Source organism: Schistocerca nitens, chromosome 2, assembly GCF_023898315.1.
Source record: "Schistocerca nitens isolate TAMUIC-IGC-003100 chromosome 2, iqSchNite1.1, whole genome shotgun sequence".
Classification (NCBI taxonomy): domain Eukaryota; kingdom Metazoa; phylum Arthropoda; class Insecta; order Orthoptera; family Acrididae; genus Schistocerca; species Schistocerca nitens.
The window spans coordinates 1,019,463,592-1,019,478,403 of NC_064615.1; the positions used below are offsets into that span (position 1 = coordinate 1,019,463,592).

At 43.3% G+C, this 14,812-nt stretch overlaps 1 protein-coding gene across 6 annotated transcripts in view; it reads right to left on the reverse strand.

Annotated features, from left to right (window-relative positions):
- LOC126237364 (neutral ceramidase-like) overlaps positions 1 to 14,812 on the reverse strand; it is a 563,642-nt gene that overhangs the window by 251,485 nt on the left and 297,345 nt on the right. For all 6 annotated transcript variants that reach the window (XM_049947432.1, XM_049947435.1, XM_049947436.1 and 3 more), the window contains one exon: positions 13,852 to 13,998. In XM_049947432.1, the coding sequence (XP_049803389.1) occupies positions 13,852 to 13,998 (147 nt within the window). The remainder of the gene's footprint in view (positions 1 to 13,851; positions 13,999 to 14,812) is intronic.

A 14,812-nucleotide genomic window follows, 5' to 3' on the forward strand; every position in this document is an offset into this window, starting at 1 on the left:
TTCTGAACCGCCCTCGTATATCAGTTCATGATATCCAATATTACAAATTTACTCTTTCTGATGGACACATGTCCAGATCGTCCGCTCTCAAAACTCTGCCCTCTCTATCCCCACATCCACACTGCTGACGGCTCACCTCGAACGCCCAACACTACAATAGCGAATATTCCAACAATGCCAACCAGCCACAGGCTGCACACAGCACAGTCAGCGATTTTCATACAGAGCGCTACGTGACGTCACCAACATAAAAACCTAAACAGCCCACTTACAAAAGTTATTCTTAGTTCTTCTTCACAGTCGTGGGATTGGATGTTCAGTGCCCGAACACGAATTTTCTAAAGCAGTACGATACAATTCTCAAATTAAGTCGAAAAAAATAGCTTTTGAAAACCTGAAAATTTCCAAGCTCTGAATTATAGAACATTTGTTAAGTTTTGGTATCTGAGTAAACAGCGTAGAAACCTTTCGATCGTAATAGACACTAGTTCTTATGTCATCAGACGCAACAGTTTTCTTTTATTTAAATTCCACATTTATCACGAAATAGAAATTTTATTTAAGTAAAATTTTATCATATTTTTATCAATTGACATTTCTATCTTTAAAAATTACTTACATTAATACGTCATTATTCATAGAACATTATAATTTGGTGGAACAATACAAAAAGTCAAACAGAAAAGATAATACTTTTTTCAGAGAATGAACGTTATTATTGATGTAAATATATTTTTCATTTAATAGTAGCATGTCCGCATCAAATTTTCTTTTAATCTCATATTACCTGTAGTTAAAAATAAGTTATTTTTATTTAAAATTATATTTCGATGCTTTTAATTACATTTCTAAATGTTAGAAAATAAAGTGCTCAAATTAAATTTTAAAAAAATAATTGTTGCTGGTAGTTTCGAGGCTCGAGCCAGTAACTGTACATCATAAGACTGCTACGCTACACTTAGTGAGACTATTTTTTGTTCAAGCTACCGTAATGGAGACCACAGTGAAAATCAAAAATATTTCATTTCGGACATGTAGTTACACGTTGCAGTAATTTCTGAATATAGTCGCCACTCCGACTTAGATATTTGTCGATACGTGGTACCAACTTTCCAACATCATCGCCATAGAAGGCAGTCGTCTATGCTTTCCGCCAATTCTCTGCACTGGCCGCTGTTCGTTGTATGTGCGAAAATGCTGCCCTCACAGCCACCGATTCATGTAAGGAAAGATATGAAAATTAGAGAGAGCCACGTTCGGCCTGTAGGGTGGGTGGTCAGACACTTCACATCCAAAACGCTGAAGAAACGTCTCTATTGCAGCTGAATGTGCGGCCGGGCACCGTCATGACGAAGGACGATGTTTTATGACCGCATTCTTCTTCGCTTGTGCTGGAATTAACCTTCGTAGATGATTTTCTCGAATAGCCTGTCCCACTATCTGAACAAGATCATCAGTTAACATTCACTTCCTTACCTGACTGCATCCATTACGAACGGCTGTAATTTCTGTTTCAAAGTTCTTGCCACACAGCCGCTCTTTGCTGTGACGCGTGGCAGATACGTTACTTCGGCTGCATGAAATCGGCCACAATTCCTAAGTAAGAAGAAATCGAATGACAGCACACGCTTCACACTTCCCCCGAGACTATTGTTCTAGGCATCTTTACGTGCTCTTTATAAGCTCGCGACGTCATGCGATGTCGGGCATACTAGAGACACTGCGCAAAGCTTCATCGGACTTTTCACTATGGTGTTAATCGACGTCCTTTAAAAAAAAAGAGAGCACTCGTGTTTTTAAACGAGTTACGAACTTTTTATACTTAAAAGTCTTGGGAAATCTAGTCGTAATAGCCTATTTTTTTTAAGATTTTCCTCATTCGCATCTTACTGCCTTATGAAACTAATATCGTAGCAGTGACTTTGAAATCCTCTAAGGATGCACAAAATCGGAAAGAGCAGAGCTGTCCATAATGTACCCTCGGAAGTGCTAATAAACAAGGTGCAAGGCAGCATGTTGTTTCTGCAATGTATGTATGTTTTCAATTCGTTTTACAAATCAGAATTTTTTTATTTTATCTTTTACTCAGAGAGAGTATAAACTTTGGAAGAGGAAATTTCCGTGTATAGGTGGTCGTAATTTTACAGAGTTTGCGGGTAGTACGCCTTTCATCGATGACTCGCAAGACAGGGCAGGCAGGCGGGTTGCCTCTCAGCGATGTCGCAGGCGCACTTTATGAGCAAGCAGCGTCCGACTACTTTGCCTAAAATCACTTTCAGATACAGACCTAATTATAAGAAAACCAGGGACAGAATTAGCACAAAGGTAAGACACTGGTCATGTATTCAGGTAAAGTGAGATTCAAATACCCGTTTGAACTTTATAATTTAGGTCTTCCATGGTTTCCCCAAATCACTAGAAGGGTCTTTTCGAAAGCCATATATCCTTGATAAAAATACGGCTGATGTTCCAACGTATCTCAAAATGATTTAGAGCAACCATGGTTTCAGTTTCGGAATATTCAATATATTAGGATCCTCTCCCTTTTTATGTATCACATGCACGCAACGACGAATTGCATTATGCAAGACGCCTTAACATTCGACTATTTCGTTGATCAGCAACATGTTCCATACCACTAAATCTCAGTAAGTGGAATTTAAGTACAGAAACCTGTAGAGGCACTTTTTAGAAAAACTTCCAAGTAGGATTATGACCGTGGGGTTTTCTATCGGAGAAACACTTAGAACGATTCTAAGCTTGGTTGTTGGTTTGAACTTGGAGTTTGACGATTTGTGCAGAAAATAAAGTTAAAAGCATGATCTTGTTTTTTTCCTGACAAAGTCACATGTAATGACTAACGGAAAGTAGTTTCGTGAAAAATATATTCGATTTTGCGTCATTCTCAAAAGAAGCCGTAAATCTCAATTTGATATTAGCCCAACATTCAAACACGCTACTAGCTCAAGACTCAACACACAAGCAGAAATTAGGTACAGAGCTTAGTGCAGTCCTCTTAAGAATGAGTAAATTTGTTAGCGTTGTCATGTTAACTAGAAAACAGACCACCTTGACGAGACCTGTTTCTTCATACATAACCGTATATTTAAACATAATCCAAACGGAACACATGTAATCAGAAGATCATCTGTTTTCAGCTACGTCACCGTCTAAAATACACGTAGATGGCATAATTAAATTGGTCTAGTCTATCACGCAGCGTCTACCGCCTTTACTGATCCGTCCCTATGTAAATGACGTCGGTTCTGCGAAACTGCTCGACAACCAACGCAGAACGATATCGTCCCCCTTTTCCACCCCATCCCCCCCTCCCCCCCCCCCCTCTCTCTCTCTCTCTCTCTCTCTCTCTGTGTGTGTGTGTGTGTGTGTGTGTGTGTGTGTGTGTGTGTGTGTGCGTGTGTGTGTCAGAAGTGAAATCCAACGAAGAGAAGTTCGTTTTAAGGAAGGTTCAAGACATGGATGTGCTTATACGTCAAAGAAGCAATAATAAAACTGAAACAAAATTTCTGAAGAGGATTTACTACTGCAGCAGATAGTGTTTAATTTTCGCAGACGACATAGCTCTTTTAGCCAGATGAATGGCACGGACAGCGTATTTAACACAGAATATGACTTACAAACAAATCGAAGATACGAAATAAAGAGGTATTAAAAAGAACAGAGGAAGAAACCAAGCTGGCGCTAGGAGCTGCGGATGGAAACTAAAATACACAAAAAAACCGATTGTGCAGTGTCAGAAATGAAAGGCCAACGAACAGAAGTTCGTTTAAGGCAATTGATGGCCGGGAGGCCCCACCCGGGGAAGTTCGGATACCGAGTTGTAAATCTTATTAAGTCTTATTTCAGGCGAGGCCACATGGGCGAGTTGCGCGTCGGTGATGATGATATGATGACGATGAGGAGGAGGACAGCATAACACCCAGTCCATGAGCGGAGGAAATCTCTAACCAGGTCGGGAATAGAACCCGGGCCCGCTGCATAGTTGGTAAACACGTTACCACTCAGCTAAGCAGGCAGACAGAATACATCAAGTATGTAGATTATAGCGGATTTAGTTGTAACGGCAACGTAGAGATGAAAAGAAAGGAGAAGTTGCAGAGCAGCATTAAACCAGTCGCTAGACTAAAAGATAAAATAGAAAAATCTGTATGGGCAGTATCCCGTGGACTTTCCAGTTTTATCTTATAGATATAGATAAGAATCTCCTAGCAATTTCTAAAAATCATAAGAAGCAGAGATGTTATTTTATTTGGAAAAGCATGTTTCAGTCTAATGCAGAAAATAAGTTAGTGTCTTTCAAGTGATATTACACGACGACTATGAGGAGCATCGCTGGAATAGATTTCTCAAGACAGCACGCGAGCAGAGGCAGGATGTGACTACCATACTCGGCAGCTGGCACTTCCTGAGGACACGCAGTGTCGTTTTTGCAGCAACTGGAAATGACGACACTTATTCTTTCTCTCGCCGAGCGGGAGACAACTTATGTGGAAAATTTTTGCAACATACAGAACTTATCTCCGGTTGAAATTCGGTCTCATATTTTTGAGATTCAATGGCCGACGCCACGATCAAGCAAGTCGTGCAAGACATTCTCAGAAGGTCGTGGGGACAGTGCACCGCAGCATCTCTTCAAAGATGGTCTGGTGAAGAAGGAATAAGGCACAGCTGAGGTGGAATATCAACGTCTAATGATTACAGAAAAGTGCGAAATAGTTCCACACTTTCAGAAGAATGTAGCGATTCTAATTCTAGAGCAGGATATGAATTTTACAGAACCGTCGATTTAGTAAGTCATGTGTGCAAAATATTGTCACTTATTGTACACAGGGGAATGGAAAGAGAGGTGGAAGCTCATCTCGGAAAGTATCAGTCGAAGTTCCAGAGAGATGAAGGGCTACATGAGGCAATACAGATCCTACGCCTTTCTTAGGAATTAGGTTAAAGAAAGTAAGGTCAATCTGTAAATTTAGTGCATGATTCTGGCAATGTTGCCTGGAATACATTCTTTGAAATTCTGGATGTGGTGCGAATAACACACAGCGAGCGGAAAATTGTCCACAGCTTGTACCGATAGTAGAGTGCAGTGACCCAAAACGAACAATACGAAAGGGAAGCTGTAAAATTCAAAAAATTGAAATGGCTCTAAGCACTATGGGACGTAACATCTGAGGTCATCAGTCCCCTAGACTTAGAACTACTACAACCTAACTAACCTAAGATCATCACACACATCCATGCCCGAGGCAGGATTCGGACCTGCGACCGTAGCAGCAGCGCGGTTCCGGACTGAAGTGCCTAGAACCACTCGGCCACACCTTACAGAGCAGAACCTTAGGAAGTACCTTGCATCTTCGACTACGTGGCGTGGTTTCTGTTCATCTCATACTTGAACAATATGTCGATTCACTTTACCGCAAGTATGGAAAAAGAACTCGTCGCAGAACACAATTTTATTAAGAAAATGTTCTTCAGTCTGCATTTTCTTTAACATTTCTGCATAAAAATCAGCTCGGGTTTCTTTAAAGTTTGCAACAGAACCAGTTTATAGGTTTTGAATGACAGGCGTTTCCTTAATACCTTCCACACTGTAACACTAGGCATACTCAATTCTAATCTGACACGTCTCACTGATTTACCGGAACTACGAATGCAAGAATGCCGGACTTGTTCAACTGCTGGCCTTCCCTAATGCGGTGTCCTATGTGTGTCCACAGCCAGTTTCGGTGAAACAACAGTACCAATTAATAACAGCTTGTCTTTAAGCTGGTGGCTTACGACATTTAGTTCTGAACCGTCTCCCATGGATTTATGAAACCATGAACAATACTGTGAACTCCTTCAGTTAAAAGTTACGGACTAGAGACGAAACGTCAGGGTGCAGTTTTACACATCGGCCACGGCCACCCAGCCCAGCAGTTTCAATTGAAAAAGACGCCGACCGTGAAAGCATACAATGGATGACTAACACAGTACACGCTCTGCACCATTATACGACTCCATGATGGCTGTTGGAACGACTCATTCCCACCTACCGAAAAAGTAGGGGCCTCGCAGGGTCACGTGAGAATAAAACTTGAAGATATACTGCACCCATTGCTGTATCAAACATTTCTGTAAGTTATTTACCCTTTTCATAACTAAAGCCTATTTCTTCTAAACTAATTAATTGCTACCATGTACATGTTATGCAGATTCCCAAGTACTCTCTAACATACGGCACAGCGCACAACAAAGATTGATGAGCCAAAACAGGATGACCAGTGGTTTAACGGCGTTTTGGTCGCCGTTGGAAGGCTATACAGCAGCGATTTCGTGTGACACGTCTAACAACCTTACCACGACAAAGGTCAAAAATTAATTATGGTTGTAATGTTGCTCACGCTGCTAAATATTGCATTTTCGGGCAACAACAAAGTTATATTATGTGGCAGGTGTCATTAGAGCACAGTTAATAAAGTCATTTCATGAAATAATAGATAAACTAGGCACTCATCTTTTCGTGTTTCCCACGCTGATCTCGTTGTGAACTCATGGCTCAATCGTCGAAAATCTAGGTAGTGATGATTCCAAGCTCGGATGCAAAGAGGCCTAGGTGTTATTCTGCGATATTCAAAAGTTTTATAGATGCGCTTCACAAATCATTCTTGAATTTAACTTTTGCAAATTAGGACAATGGTGATGTAAAAAAGTAATCAGCACTCCGAGTTTAAGTTACACTTCTTTTTAATTACTTTTGTTGCAACATCGCTTCACAATATAAAACATACTTGAAAATATCTTCCTCACTCTTAAAGTTCACATTTCATAAACTGACTGCAATTTGCGTCTTTTCAACATGACGATCAAGACTTGACTCTCTAATAACCGCTTACGCGCCCAAAAATCAGAGTTACAAGTACGTCAAAGATCACAGTAACAAAAGAAAGAATTCACATAAGAATAATATCATTGCAATATAAACATATCGATGTATCAAGTACCTCTACATTAATGAAATCAAATCTGAATGTTGTCTCAGAAACATGTCAACTACTTTACAGAAACACAGTAGGATATAGCTGGTATCGAGAGGTCGAGGTGAGGTGCCGTAATGGTTACGTAATTCAAGTACCATTACACACGGATTCACTTCGTTTTTCCGTCGTTTACACTTACTTCACCTCAACAGATGCGCCTGCGCCGGCTAACCATTGTGTCGTATGATGGTGCATTGTTGCCACACGCTTTCACCACACTAGCATAAATATCACAAACTGAACGATCGGTATAAAAAATTTTGCTTTATTAAATTAGGATGTGTTTTAACCAGATCTGAAGATGGTCACCGAAAATCGATATACCGAGGACAGTTTTTGTGATGACAGACCGGAACAAAAGAAACAATTTCAGCAAGGATTGTTGTTCGCCCTCAAATGCTGTGTGACGTGATTTAGGAGATTCACGGTGCATCTATTGCTGCCCGCCCAGCAATTCACGCCTGCTATGTTCGTGGCGGGAACAGGCAAGTGCAACGCCACGGTGAGGTGAGAAGTGGCATGCAGCCAGAGAGAGCGGATTGGAGTATGGCGTGCATCACCAAAGCAGCACCTTCAACGTGGAGCCGGCGCCGGGCTGCAATGCGCAGCGCTTGCCAAGTTTTCGGTGCCTCGCCAGAGCCATGCATGGTATGACGCCCGGCCTTGTATGGGCGAATCTAATCCAGAGTGTGCCAGTGTCAGCGCGTTTCTGCATAGAGGGAGAGCGCAAGAATGCTGTCACCATCGGCGAAAGACAGTCGAGGTTGAGCAGAGGCATCAGCATTTGGCCAGCCAGAGAAGAAACGGCCAGCATGGTGAAGCTCGAAAGCAGATGCTAGAAGCACAGCACAGCAGCATGGCATTTGCACTCATGGATGGCCAAGGCTGGATGTGTTTTTTCGACACGAGGAGCAACGGACGATGTTTGCCTCTGAAAGTCCAAGGGACATGGTGCAGGTGGAAGCGACAGAGTGCTATCTCAAGTAAGGCCTTTACGACAAATCGAAGGCAGCGAATTGAGCCTGTGCTAACATATTTAAGTAAAAGAAGGTTTATACTGATGAAACGCGATAAGGTCGCTTTTAGGCCTCGAACTTATAGAGCAGTGGTTTATAAGACTGAACTGCATTTTTGGGGCTATGTTTGCTTGTTACTGATGTTGCTTTTCTTTGTGTCCCTGCTACAGGGTGTACGCGTGGTCATTGTATTACTGTAGGTCACTGTGTCGTCTGTCTGGTGTTTGCTTAAGGTTTTGGATCTTCTGGGATGCATTTTATGGTTATTTTCTGGAACTAGGTCCTTGATTATGTATCCGCGTGTTCTCCTATTTACACTATTGGCCATTAAAATTGCTACATAACGAACATGACGTGCTACAGACGTGAAATTCAACCGACAGGAAGACGATGCTGTGATACGCAAATGATTACCTTTTCAGAGCATTCACACAAGGTTGGCACCGGTGGCAACACCTACAGGGAGCTGACATGAGGAAAGTTTCCAATAGATTTCTCATACACAAACAGCAGTTGACCGGCGTTGCCTGGTGAAACGTTGTTGAGATGCCTCGTGTAAGGAGGAGAAATGCGTACCATCACGTTTCCTACTTTGATAAAGGTCGGATTGTAGCCTATCGCGATTGCGGTTTACCGTGTCGCGACATTGCTGCTCGCGTTGGTCGAGATCCAATGACTGTTAGCAGAATATGGAATCGGTGGGTTCAGGAGGGTAATACGGAACGCCGTGCTGGATCCCAACGGTCACGTATCATTAGCAGTCGAGATGACAGGCATCTTATCCGAATGGCTGTAATGGATCGTGCAGCCACGTCTCAATCCCTGAGTCAACAGATGGGGACGTTTGCAAGACAAAAACCATCTGCACCAACAGTTCGACAACGTTTGCAGCAGAATGGACTATCAGCTCCGAAACCATGGCTGCGGTCGCCCTTGACGCTGGACCACATACAGGAGCGCCTGCGATGGTGTACTCAACGACGAACCTGGGTGCACGAATGGCAAAACGTCATTTTTTTGGATGAATCCAGGTTCTGTTTACAGCATCATGATGGTCGCATTCTTGTTTGGCGACATCGCGGTGAACGCACATTGTAAGCGTGTATTCGTCATCGCCATACTGGCATATCATCCGACGTGATGGTATGGAGTGCATTTGGTTACACGTCTCGGTCACCTCTTGTTCGCATTGACGGCACTTTGAACTGTGGACGTTATATTTCAGATGTGTTACGACCTGTGGCTCTACTCTTCATTCGATCCCTGCGAAACCCTACATTTCAGCAGGATAATGCACGACCGCATGTTGCAGGCCCTGTACGGGCCTTTCTGGTTACAGAAAATGTTCGACTGCTGCCCTGATCTCTCACCACTTGAAAATGTCTGGTCAATGGTGCCGAGCAACTGGCTCATCACAATACGCCAGTTACTACTCTTGATGAACTGTGGTATCGTGTTGAAGCTGCATAGGCAGCTGTACCTGTACACGTCATCCAAGCTCTGTTTGACTCAATGCCCAGGCGTATCAAGGCCGTTATTACGGTCAGAGGTGGTTGTTCTGGGTACTGATTTCTCAGGATCTATGAATCTAAATTGCATGAAAATGTAATCACATGTCAATTCTAGTATAATATATTTGTCCAATGAATACCCATTTACCATCTGCATTTCTTCTTGGTGTAGCAATTTTAATGGCCAGTAGTGTATATACGTGTTAATATTTAGTGTGATAATTCATGCTACGTTTCTATGTAATGGAGCGAAATATTTATATCTGTATATAAATCAATAGAAGGAAACCCAGTACAAGTTGCAATTATTCGTTCGATGACTAGTTTCGGGCAGGGACCCATTTTTAAATCATCGTAACGAAGTCGAAAATGGCACTTCCGAAGATGTCAGGAACGTGCAGTGAAGATTTACAGTGCATGCAGATAAGTGTGCATACAGACAATTGTATGCATTGTAAATGTTCACTGCACATTGTTGACATCTTTGGAAATGCCATTTTCGACTTCGTTACGATGATTTGAAAATGGGACTCGGCCAGAAAGTAGTTGTCGAATGAATAAAGAGTAAAAAAAATTCTGTCTTGGACTGGTTTTTCGTTCTGCAGATTAATAAAAGTTGCTGACCCAAGCTACTCCAGCACGCTGGAAGTTCACAATGTATTAAGTTGAAGCTTACCGATTCTGTATTTTTTTGTCCCTTTTGTAAAGTTGATCGTTCCCATGTGGCGTAGGTTTTATAGAGCACTGGCTGGGTATTTATTCCAATCTTCTATGAGTCTCTCTTTTTCCTCCACTCTCTCTGTACCTGTTTGTCCACCTCCTCCTTCCCCTCTAACTACCTATCTCCTCCTCCCCCTTTGTCCATCTGCTCGTCCCCCCCCCCCCATCGATTTCCTCCTTCCCCTCTCTTTGGCCATTTGCTGCTTCCCCTCCCTCTGTCTATTTCCTCCTCCCCGTCTCCATGTAAAAAAAAAAAGGCTCTGAGCACTATGGGACTTAACATCTGAGGTCATCAGTCCCCTAGAACTTAGAACTACTTAAACCTAACTAAACTAATGACATCACACACATCCATACACGAGGCAGGATTCGAACCTGCGACCGAAGCGGTCACGCGGCTCCAGACTAAAGCGCCTAGAACCGCACGGCCAAAACGACCGGCGTCTCCATGTCAGGCTGCTCCTCATCTCCTCTCGGTGTTTATCTCCCCGTACATCCAATAGTACATGTGGCTACTGTCTGCGAAATATGTTGTGAACAGATTTAGTAGCAAAGAAGTAATAATTTAGAAGGTCGCGCATGATGCAGCAGGTTTTCATGCATCTCAGTATCTGAAGTCATATCTCTAGAACTATCGTAAAATGACATATTGTTCCAGGTACATTCAGCGGCGTATGTCAATACGGTCTGTGCAGTGTGTTGAGAAAGAATGGAAAGTAAAGAAGTAAAGAAATGTCATATCCTCATGCGGCAGTTTAGTGAAACATGAACAGTGAAAATGTAATATCCGATATTTTGTGCGGGTTGACAGCGACAAAAAGTTTCGTAGTGGTTTGAAATTATGTGTAATGTTTCTTGCAAGTCACTAAATGCTCTCATTCTGAAATACTGGGCGAATAAAATATAAGTATTTGCGCGTTATGGGCTACACTGCTTTTTCGCCCTTTGGTAGGCTCTTCTCCCAAAAGTGATTCTTGTGAGATAGTTTGTGATGTACGTAACAAGTCTGACTGTAATTGACCCAGTGATTTAGAAGGTCATGGGGAACATACACACACATTTACATACTTCCATTTTTATAGTATGTATGAATTACTTTACTGTACTAGATATCAAGGTCGTTTGATAAACTGAGCGCCTTGTCATGCAAGTGCTCTGATTAATTATGTTGTTCGTATTGTTTAATAAAAGTGATTTGCATTTGATTAAGAGTCTACGCTTAGAAAATCCCCCGCCACATTCCACTTCCGCCGTTCTCCTACGCCACTGCAAGGAACAAATTTCCGCACGATCTTACCAATGGGCTGCGCCATTTTGTTTTAGGTGCTCTAGCGGGGTGCTACGACACCGTGGCGCGGGCATTTCAATCTGAACTGGGTCGTCAAACTAACTAAAATTAATTACGTAACTTCAGTTTTTGAGGTGATAATTAAAAATTTTGTGATTAACTCTCATGAATAAGAGGGACGTTCAATAAGTAATGCAACACTTTTTTTTCTCGGCCAATTTCGGTTGCAAAAATGTGGAGTTTTTTGTGGGAAATTGTAGAATATTCCCGCTTCAGCACCTGTAGTTTCATGAAGTTCCCATACAAGCCGGCGCTACACGTAGCCTTTAAAATTGCGTCTGTAACGGAAGCGGTTTCCAAGCGGGGAGCTATTATTGGGTTTTCTTTGACGGAAAACCAGACCATCGCAAATACACTACTGGCCATTAAAATTGCTACACCAAGAAGAAATGCAGATGACAAACGGGTATTCACTGAACAAATATATTGCACTAGAACTGACATATGATTACATTTTCACGCCATTAGGGTGCATAGATCCTGAGAAACCAGTACCCAGAACAACCACCTCTGGCCGTAATAATGGCCTTGATACGCCTGGGCATTGAGTCAAACAGAGCTTGGATGACGTGTACAGGTACAGCTGCCTATGCAGCTTCAACACGATACCACAGTTCATCAAGAGTAGTGACTGGCGTATTGTGACGAGCCAGTTGGTCGGCCACCATTGACCAGACGTTTTCAATTGGTGAGAGATCTGTAGAATGTCCTGGCCAGGGCAGCAGTCGAACATTTTCTGTATCCAGAAAGGCCCGTACAGGACCTGCAACATGCGGTCGTGCAATATCCTGCTGAAATGTAGGATTTCGCAGGGATCGAATGAAGGGTAGAGCCACGGGTCGTAACACATCTGAAATGTAACGTCCACAGTTCAAAGTGCCGTCAACGCGAACAAGAGGTGACTGAGACGTGTAACCAATGGCACCCCATACCATCACGCCGGGTGATACGCCAGTATGGCGACGACGAATACACGCTTCCAATGTGCGTTCACCGCGATGTCGCCAAACACGGATGCGACCATCATGATGCTGTAAACAGAACCTGGATTCATCCGAAAAAATGACGTTTTGCCATTCGTGCACCCAGGTTCGTCGTTGAGTACACCATCTCAGGCGCTCCTGTCTGTGATGCAGCGTCAAGGGTAACCGCAGCCATGGTCTCCGAGCTGATATTCCATGCTGCTGCAAACGTCGTCGAACTGTTCGTGCAGATGGTTTTTGTCTTGCAAACGTCCCCATCTGTTGACTCAGGGATCGAGACGTGGCTGCACGATCCGTTACAGCCATGCGGGTAAGATGCCTCTCATCTCGACTGCTAGTGATACGAGGCCGTTGGGATCCAGCACGGCGTTCCGTATTACCCTCCTGAACCCAACGATTCCATATTCTGCTAACAGTCATTCGATCTCGACCAACGCGATACGATACGATAAACCACAATCGCGATAGGCTACAATCTGACCTTTATCAATGTCGGAAATGCTTGCAGAATGTCTATGGACACCTGGTACTGAACAAAAGCACGGTGGGTCGTTGGGCGAGGCGTCTGCCATCATTGCGTGTCTCCCGCGTGACGGCCAGCCACGCACTGCTGTGACTGCTCTAATATAGGAAAGTACCGAGACTCTCATTCGAGGTGTCATTCCAGGTGGTCGACGGATCGCAATCAAACACCTAGCTGCTCAATTGGACGTCTCTACTAATAGTGCTGAGACGCCAGTTGGGGGACTTAAACGTGAGTTCTTCCTCAAACACCTTACAGCCCCAATCTCCCACCTTCCGAGATCCATTTGTTTGCCCCAATGATGGATGCACTCCACCGGAACCATCACGTTGGTGATGACAGAAGAGGGGGGGGGGGGGGGGGTATGGATGCACCAAGACGTTGGCTCCGGCGTCGACCAGTACAGTGGTACCATGTGACCATACGGGCCATCCCATTGATGTGGCGTATGGCCGTCGCACTGAACTGATGTGTTGAGAAATAGCCAAAAGAGTGGGGAATAATGTGGCGTATTGAAATCCAGAATAAAACCAACCTGCTTTCAGAAAAAAAATTATTTCATTACTTACTGAACGCTCTTCGTATGTTTTCCCTGGAGTGTGTGTTTTCTCCTGTACAAAGGCCTAGGTTGCCTAACTTCTTACACGGTCCCAGTATTTATCAGGCAATTCGAGAAAGTAATGCGGCAGTAAAGTAGGATGTGCACTCACGTCTCTGCGGAGCCCGTTGCCGATCATGGCGGCGTCGATGCTGATGAAGACCAATCTGCTGCCGTCATCGTCCTGGAAGATGTAGGCTCTGGAGAACTGTCGGAGGTGCAGACCGGTGCCCCGCTGTTCCAGCTGCGCGTAGCCCATCTGCAACAAAGGCCGTCAGCCACAATAACTAAAAACACAATAAGCTACCGACAACAATCTGGTTAAAAATACAGCTGGTATCGGATATTATATCTGTTATGTTATGTTTGACAGAGCACTGAACGACCTAAGTCTAAACAAGGCCCCGGGAGTAGACAACATTCCAATAGAACTACTGATAGCCTTGGGAGAGGCAGCCATGACAAAACTCTACCATCTGGTGAGCAAGATGTATGAGACAGGCGAAATACCCCCAGACTTCAAGAAGAATATAATTCCAATCCCACAGAAAGCAGGGGTTGACAGATGTGAAAATTACCGAACTATCAGTTTAATAAGCCACGGCTGCAAAATACTAACACGAATTCTTTACAGACGAATGGAAAAACTGGTAGAAGCCGACCTCGGGGAAGATCAATTTGGATTCAGTAGAAATGTTGGAACATGTGAGGCAATACTGACCCTACGACTTATCTTAGAAAATAGATTAAGGAAAGGCAACCCTACGTTTCTAGCATTTGTAGACTTAGAGAAAGCTTTTGACAATGTTCACTGGAATACTCTCTTTCAAGTTCTGAAGGTGGCAGGGGTAAAATACAGGGAGCGAAAGGCTATTTACAATTTGTACAGAAACCAGATGGCAGTTATAAGAGTCGAGGGGCATGAAAGGGAAGCAGTGGTTGGGAAGGGAGTGAGACGGGGTTGTAGCCTATCCCCTATGTTATTCAATCTGTATATTGAGCAAGCAGTAAAGGAAACAAAAGAAAAATTCGGAGTAGGTATTAAAATCCATGGAGAAGAAATAAAAACTTGT